Source organism: Rutidosis leptorrhynchoides, chromosome 1 (assembly GCF_046630445.1).
Source record: "Rutidosis leptorrhynchoides isolate AG116_Rl617_1_P2 chromosome 1, CSIRO_AGI_Rlap_v1, whole genome shotgun sequence".
Taxonomy (NCBI): Eukaryota; Viridiplantae; Streptophyta; class Magnoliopsida; order Asterales; family Asteraceae; genus Rutidosis; species Rutidosis leptorrhynchoides.
This window is the reverse complement of record NC_092333.1, coordinates 373,650,352-373,659,111: the sequence shown is the minus strand read 5'-3', so window position 1 is coordinate 373,659,111 and position 8,760 is coordinate 373,650,352. Positions and strand designations below refer to the sequence as shown.

General features: G+C 36.0%; 3 protein-coding genes across 3 annotated transcripts; all 3 read right to left on the bottom strand.

Moving 5' to 3' along the window:
- Positions 1-4,570: 4,570 nt before the first annotated feature.
- On the bottom strand, positions 4,571-5,716 carry LOC139900537 (uncharacterized). The gene is made up of 2 exons (XM_071883303.1): positions 5,500-5,716; positions 4,571-5,088 (listed from the first exon to the last, which is right to left on the bottom strand). Exons 1-2 carry the CDS (start codon positions 5,714-5,716, stop codon positions 4,571-4,573), a joined length of 735 nt encoding a protein of 244 aa, XP_071739404.1.
- A 164-nt stretch (positions 5,717-5,880) lies between these two features.
- On the bottom strand, positions 5,881-6,848 carry LOC139900529 (uncharacterized). Its single transcript, XM_071883297.1, has 4 exons — positions 6,756-6,848; positions 6,554-6,676; positions 6,091-6,471; positions 5,881-5,958 (listed from the first exon to the last, which is right to left on the bottom strand). Exons 1-4 carry the CDS (start codon positions 6,846-6,848, stop codon positions 5,881-5,883), a joined length of 675 nt encoding a protein of 224 aa, XP_071739398.1.
- Positions 6,849-7,619: 771 nt separating this feature from the next.
- Positions 7,620-8,498, bottom strand: LOC139900517 (uncharacterized). The gene is made up of 2 exons (XM_071883284.1): positions 8,151-8,498; positions 7,620-8,066 (listed from the first exon to the last, which is right to left on the bottom strand). Exons 1-2 carry the CDS (start codon positions 8,496-8,498, stop codon positions 7,620-7,622), a joined length of 795 nt encoding a protein of 264 aa, XP_071739385.1.
- Between the last annotated feature and the right edge of the window lie 262 nt (positions 8,499-8,760).

The following is an 8,760-nucleotide window of genomic DNA, read 5'->3' as shown; positions in this document are numbered from 1 at the left end:
ATCCACAGGTTGAGAGAAACCAACAGCAAGGTAATGTAGGAGGGGGAAATGAAATGCAAGAAATGCAAAGGTTTATAGCTTCACAGGAGTACGAAAATGCTAGACATAGAGCATTTGAAGATTGGCAAGTTCATCAAAACCAAATCATAGCTTATTGCCAACATATAGGTAGAAACTATATTCCTACTACAAAGCCCATATTTCCTCCCTGGTCTATAGAGATGCAACCACCGTATCCTACGTATAACCCTGCCGAAGCATTTTATAGCACCTATGGTTATGCATGGAACCCCTATTGGTATCAGTATCATCCCTAGTCTACTTAGTTTTTTTTTTATTTTATTATTTGTAATGTTGATACGTTTAATACTTATGTTAATATTGTAATAGTTTTTATAATTTTCTAACTTTTATTCTTAGATTTTAATAATTTTTGAATGTGGGGTAACATACCAAACTTCAAAAATATGTATATATGTTTGCAGTTTATCTTATGTACACAACAGGGTAAAACAACGCATTTTCAAAGACTGGCATTAAGTTCAGCAAAAGCAACTAATTTTGACGACAAGATGCAAAATATATGTGAAATAACAACAAGACGGAATGAACAAATGATGTGCACCATTTATCATTCAGCAAACAAACGCCAATATATTTGGAAACTTTGGTAAAAATTTAATCATTTTCACACAAATCACCCTCAATAATTTAAATTGTTACTGATTTCTTGCAAATGAGGGCATTGCAAGATCTTAAGTGTGGGAAGGGGTTAAATTCTTTCGAATTTTATAATTTTTATCTTAAACACTTGGTTACCATTAAAAATAATAGTAAAGCAGTAGTTGTATTAGAATCTAGTGCTCTCTGATAATAAATAACAGCCCTAGTCTTATATACTAACTACCCAATTCTAGTAAAATTTTTCAAAATTTTCAATTAAATGAACTCAAAATCATGTTTATACATATTAATGAACGATAAAACTAGGTTTTAACACCGAAATTATTGTTACCACGGAAAGGACATAAATTGAGAAACAAACCAGAATGTTAAAATTCATTTAAAATGGAATAGAGGACAATAAAAAGGAAAATAAAAGCCAAGTGTGGGAAAATTCTCCAAGTTATTCAAAACATATGTCACATATTTTTGTACAAATAACTGAAAATACTTTTGCTTTGGACTAAACTAAAATTTTTTTACCTGATTTACTGTAAGAAAGATGGATCTACACGATGAATCAATTCCATCATTAAAAGGAAGTAAAGTCTTCCGAAAAAGAAACGCGCTTCTTGATTTAGGTCATGAAGTTGTCGTCCAGACCAGCTGTAGGTTGACGAAAAATCTAGAAAAGTCATCACTAAAATCAGCAGGAGATCCACGGACCTCAGCATTAAACAGGGTCACCAAGTGGTCAGATTTATCCTAACCATGAGAAGGATTTATCTCGTACAATGGGGGGCACCATGCAAATTAGCTGGATAAGACTAATGAATCAGATCCCCAGAAAGGATAATCTCCTTAAAGATTAAAAATCAGCTTTTAAGACTGATATTACTCAATCCTTGAGATTGACCTTAAAGATTGAGAATTCAAACTCATGGAATTCAATGATATCTAAACTCGAGCTTGAACGAGAAAATATTTTGATCAAATTATAAACCGATTTGTTTTTTGAAAACCCATTTTCAATGCGTTCATTACCATTGAACGTAAAATCCTAGAAATTCACCTGGAATTCATTAGGTCACCTGAACTAAATCGGGTGTCAACCGTAAGAACGGTGGTTGCATAGTGTTCAAAGACAGGACCTTGTGCCAGACCGAAAAATTATAAGGATGAGCTTTACTATTGCTCCTACCAAGGATAGTAATTGCGTCTGACACGTTATAGACCATAATTAAAAGCATGTCAGGGGACATTGCCTTAACAATTGCTTGTTCAACGCTTTCCTTTACAACCGGACGGTAGTTTACCGAAAGGTAATATACGGGACAAGTAAACTGGACGTGTTGCTTTCCAAATACAAGGTTAGCAAATGGGTGACACAAAACCATAAGTTTTGAGCTAAAATTTTCAAATCTGAAACCCACCAAACCCACAAAAATATTTTGCAAACACAGGTGAAGGGTTATTCCGGAAAACTTATCTAGGGTAAAAACTAAATTTAATTTTCACAAGATCAAATGTTTTCATAAAGATCCAATTTCCTTAATGGATCTAAATTTTTATAGTCATGTGGGACTGTAAACCATATCGTTACTACCATTGTTTATACCGCCGTATAGAAATCACTGATGTACAAAGTGTGAAGAATAAAGAAGTGATTCTAGTATTTCAAGACGATATTGCTTGAGGACAAGCAACGCTCAAGTGTGGGAATATTTGATAATGCTAAAAACGAACATATATTTCATAGCATTATTCCTCAAGAAAGACAAGCTTTTAGTTGCAATTGTTCTATTTAAAAGTGATATTCGTTTAAATAATAAAAGGTGAAGATAAAAGACAGATTCGACGAATTGAAGACGCAAACGACCAAAAAGCTCAAAAGTACAAAATACAATCAAAGAGGTTCCAATTATTGATAAGAAACGTCTCGAAATTACAAAAGTACAAGATTCAAAACGCAAAGTACAAGATATTAAATTGTACGCAAGGACGTTCGAAAATCTGGAACCGGGACCAGAGTCAACTCTCAACGCTCGACGCAACGGACTAAAAATTACAAGTCAACTATGCACATAAATATAATATAATATTTAAATAATTCTTATAATTATTTATATATTATATATATAATAAAAATCCGTCGGCAAGAAAGACTCCAAAGTAGGTGAGCTGTATTTTCAAACTCCGCGACTCGCGTAGTTTGAAGGCAAAAATTGCCGCGAGTCGCGGAGTATCCCCGAACTCAATTCCCTATAAAGCCAACCGAATTCTGATCATTTTTCACAATCATATATCCATCCTCTCTATATCTATACGTAAATATTTATATTTATATTTTAATTTTAATTTTAATCCTAATAATAAGGGTATGTTAGCGAATGTTGTAAGGGTGTAAGTCGAAATTCTGTCCGTGTAACGCTAAGCTATTTTTAATCATTGTAAGTTATGTTCAACCTTTTTAATTTAATGTCTCGTAGCTAAGTTATTATTATGCTTATTTAATCCGAAGTAATCATGATGTTGGGCTAATTACTAAAATTAGGTAATTGGGCTTTGTACCATAATTGGGGTTTGGACAAAGGAACGACACTTGTGGAAATTAGACTATGGGCTATTAATGGGCTTTATATTTGTTTAACTAAATGATAGTTTGTTAATGTTAATATAAAGATTTACAATTGGGCGTCCCTATAAATTACCATATACACTCGATCGGACACGATGGGCGGGGTATTTATATGTACGAATAATCGTTCATGTAACCGGATACGGGAATGGATTAATAGCCACTAGAATAATTAAAACAGGGGTGAAATTATGTACAAGGACACTTGGTATAATTGATAACAAAATATTAAAACCTTGGGTTACACTCAGTCGACATCCTGGTGTAATTATTAAACAAAGTATTAAAATCTTGTTACAGTTTAAGTCCCCAATTAGTTAGAATATTTAACTTTGGGTATAAGGATAATTTGACGAGGACACTCGCACTTTATATTTATGACTGATGGACTGTTATGGACAAAAACCAGACGGACATATTAAATAATCCAGGACAAAGGACAATTAACCCATGGGCATAAAACTAAAATCAACACGTCAAACATCATGGTTACGGAAGTTTAAATTAGCATAATTCTTTTATTTCATATTTAATTTCCTTTATTTTATATTTAATTGCACTTCTAATTATCGCATTTTTATTGTTATTTTATTTAATTGCACTTTTAATTATCGTACTTTTTAATTATCGCAAGTTTATTTTATCGCACTTTTATTATTCGCAATTTCATTATCGTTATTTACTTTACGCTTTAAATTAAGTCTTGTATTTATTTATTATTTTACATTTGGTTTTAACTGCGACTAAAGTTTTAAAATCGACAAACCGGTCATTAAACGGTAAAAACCCCCCTTTATAATAAAAATATTACTTATATATATATTTGCATTTTTATAAAAGTAAACTAATATAGCGTTAAGCTTTGTTTAAAGATTTTCCCTGTGGAACGAACCGGACTTACTAAAAACTACACTACTGTACGATTAGGTACACTGCCTATAAGTGTTGTAGCAAGGTTTAAGTATATCCATTCTCTAAATAAATAAATATCTTGTGTAAAATTGTATCGTATTTAATAGTATTTCCTTGTAAAATTTAATAGTATTATATACACTCTGCTCAAACTATCAGTGTCCCTGTGCAGCTTAGGGGCATGCAATCTACAAATGTAAAAATACAAAAGTTATTAGCTTAAACTGAATGACTCAATTTATTTCAAACATTTTTTGATCAACACTTAGTTGTCATGTTTACAATTGAAAATGGAAAATTACATAATAAAAAAATTCAAACAGCTTTTTTTGGGGTGATCAATCCCTCTGTTGTTTTTCATATGTAGCACCGTTTGAGTGTTTGTGCATGCCAGGTGCATTTTATTGCTCTTCCATCTAAACTTGCTAACCGATATGCCCCTGTATCGCTTACACCAATAACCTTGTATGGCCCTTCCCATTTGGGTCCAAGTTTACCTGTGTCTTCTACTCTGCTTGCTTCATTCATTCGCCACACCAAATCATCCAACTGGAAAGATAATGGTTTTACGCATTTATTATAGTAGTTTGCGATTCTTTGCTTGTTGATTGCTTCTTTTATTGGCGCCATTTCCCTGCGCTCTTCAACCAAATTTATATTTTCACGCAGTTCTTCGCTATTGCTACTTTCATCGAAGGAAACTATGCGCATTGTTGGCACATTTATTTCCGTGGGTATTACTGCCTCGGACCCGTACACCAAGCTGAAAGGTGTTTCATTAGTTTCGCCCTTTGGGGTTGTGCGGTGTTCCCATAACACATTTGGTAGTTCATTTATCCATCCCTTTCGGCACAGCGCAAGTCTTGCTTTGATACCTAATACGATATCTTAATTTGTTACTTCACATTGGCCGTTTTCCTGAGGGTATGCAACTGATGTGAATGTTTGCTTTATATTCAATTCTTCGCACCAGTCACTAAATGGGTTCCCTTTAAATTCTGTACCATTGTCACTCACTATTTCATTTGGTATTCCGAACAGACAAACGATGTTTTCCCATAAAAAATTGCGGACTTATTTGCCCGGAATTTTTTTGATCGGTTTGGCCTCTACCCACTTTGTAAAGTAATCTATGGTTACGACCAAAAACTTTACCACTCCTGGTCCTGCGGGGAATGGTCCCACTATATCGATTGCCCATTTGCAGAATGGCCATGGAGACGCGACTGGTATCATTGGATGTCGCGGAGCTTTGCTTACCGGTGCATGCAGCTGACATGACCTACATTTGCGTATTACTTCTGAGGCATCTCTATACATTGAAGGCCAATAGTATCCAAGCCGCATTATCTTGGATGCCACCGTTTTGTGTCCTGAATGCATAGCGCACATCCCTTCATGCACTTCTCGGATAATTGATTCTGCTTGAGTTGGATTAAGACATCGTAAATGAGGTCCCAAGAAAGAATTTGTATATAGTACTCCTTTGTTTAGCAAATACATTGGTGTTTCATTTTAATCTTTCTTGCCTCTATTGATTCTAGTGGTAATGTTCCGGTGTTCAAAAATTCCACTATCGGTGTCATCCAACTTGGCTCATCTTCTTCGACTGCGGCAGATATGCAGTCTGTGTCAATGTATTTGACTTTCACTTCTTCCACTCAAATTTAATTTTTGATATGACTGAACGTTAAAGCAGTCAACTTACTAAGCGCATCCGCCTTTTTATTCAACGTTCTTGAAACCTGCATTATCGGGAAGACATCAAAGTTTACTGCAAGTTCTTGCACAAGCTTCAGATATTTTTAGATTAACTCCTAATGTGCTTCAAATATTCCGTTGAATTAATTTGCCACTAACTGTGAATCAACAAATACCGACAACTCTTTTACTTCCAAGTATATTGCTACGCACATTCCAGATAGTAATGCTTCATACTCAGCCTCATTATTTGTTACCGGGAAGCTAAAACGCAGCGCGAAGGTATACTCCTCTCCTTCTGGACTTTTCAGGACTATTCCCGCCTCTGCGCCTTCTAGACCACACTTCCCATCTGTGTGCATTTTCCACAACTGTTTGGGTGGAGGTGGTATTTCTTTTGATTCGTGTGAGATTTCAATATCTCTGGCTGTTTCAGTCAGATAATATGCTAGGACATGCCCTTTCATCGCACTTATTGGTGTGAAACTTATCTCGTGCTCACCTAATTCAATAGCCCATTTGGCCATGCGACCAGAATTTTCTGGTATGTATAGCACCTGCTCAACAATTGATAGCGAATGTGAAATTGCAAGAATTTTTTCAAGCAATTTTAGGCTTTTACTAATATTTTTTTTTTGCCGAACCTGCTCTATTGGTTTGTCTGGCCGTATGCACAAGCGCATAAACAAGTTTTTCGATGGCAGGGTAATTTAATTTGCTTTCTGTTAAGGCTTTACTAACAAAATACACAGGCATTTGTACCTGTTCGCATAGCATAATACGTATAATTTTAAATGTCTATTGAGTAAGAAATAACTAAGTTTTAGTTTGAAGTGTGTACCTGCCCCCTGTTTGCTATCAATACTGAACTTATCGCTTCTTTTGATGCCGCTAAGTAAAGTATTAATGTCTCTCCTGCAATCGGCGTAGTCATCGTCGGTAATTACTTTAACAACTTTTTCATCTCTTGAAAAGCAACTTCCGCTTCCTCTGTCCATTTGAAATCCGTCTTCTTTAAAAAAAAATTCAACGTCCCGAAAAAGGGCAACAATAGTTCTGTGGATTTTGACAAGAATCTTATTAACTCGGCCAATTTACCCGTCAAATTTTGCACCTCCTTCTTACTTCTTGGTGATGGCATACTTTCGATGGCTTCTATTTTCTTTGGATTTGCGCGTATCCAGCGTTCAGTGATTATATGGCCGAGAAATTTCCCGTCTTCTTCTCCAAAGCTACATTTTGATGGATTGAGCTTCATGTTTATCTTTCTTAATGACGTAAACATTTCTAATATATCATCCAATAAACTTTGCTCTGTTGTGCTTTTTATCACCAAATCGTCAACATACGCTCGTAAATTTCTGCCAATTTGACTTTTAAAAGCCTCGTCTATTATGCGTTGGTATGTTTCTCCAGCATTCTTTAAACCAAACGACATCTTTGTATAACAATAAATGCCTTGGCTGGTGTGAAAGGCAGTTTTGTCTTCATCATCTGCGGCCATCTGTATCTGATGGTATCCTTTATACGCATCCAAAAATCAGTTGTACCGGAAACCAGCTAGTGATTCAACTTTCCAGTCTATTTCTGGTAAAGGATAGTTATCCTTTGGACATGCCTTATTAATATCTGTGAAAACAATGCACATGCGCCAAGATCCATCGGGCTTTTTCACCAGTACCGGGTTTGCTACCCAAGTTTGGCACTACACTTCTCGCAATATGTTTGCTTTAACCAGTTTGTCGACTTCTGCCTTTAACCATTCGCTTCTTTCTGGAGCCATACCACGTTTCTTTTGGCGTACTGGCGTTAGACTTGGGTTTGCATTAAGCTTATGTTCATCTATTTCCCTTGGCACACTGGTCATATCTGCTTCTTTCCATGCAAAGACGTCTGTGTTAGAAGCTAGTATGTTACGTAGTTTAAACTTTGTTTCATCAGACAATCCTCCATCGATCTTGATTTTTTGGTTCGGATACTGCGGATTTGCGATGATCATGCAGCTCCGCAGCTGCTCCTCTTCATTTGGCTGTTTTTCAGCTTGTTCTACAGCAGCAACACTTGCGTCCTGTGTTTTTGACCTTATCGTCACGATTCCCAATGGAGTTGGGAATTTTATAAGACCATGCACCGTGGAAGGAATGGCTGCCAACTTTTACAATGTTGTGCGTCCTAAGAGCGCATTATATTTTGAGTAAGATCTTACTACAGCAAATTCTACTGTTGTACTTCTTACTAACTCCTTATTATCATCATCTACTAGTTCTAATTCCAACTCAATGATCGCAATTGGCCATGCGGATTCCCCAGAAAACCATGATAATGCGGTGCTAGGAGCTATTAGTTTTGCCCGTACCATTCCTGGCAGCAACCGAAAACAATGTTCATACATTATATCGATGCCGCAACCATTATCTATGTGCAATCGTTTTATGATGTACCCACGGACTTTAACGCGCCCTTTAATTGTGATGGGCGCATCTGATGGTTCTTGCGCTATCGTCGGGAATATGATGGGAGCGTTTTCCCATTCCTCTAACAATTCTATTTTGCGTCGCTGATTTGCTCGTCCACTGATGACCATGTTGATAGTTTTCTATGTTTCCCTTCCATCATTCTTTCTTTGCCATGGATACACTTTTTCTCCTTTTGGCTTCTCACTTGATGCTTTTCCACCCTTTTTCGAGTGTTGTAATCTTCCTCTTTTGAGTTCAGCAACTACCTTTTCGATTAGATACTGACATTCATTGGTTTCATGACCATAATCATCATGAAAGTCGCAAAATTTGCTTTTGTCTCTATTCCCATATTTTGACAAAAGTATCGGGGGATCAAAACTTTTGCAT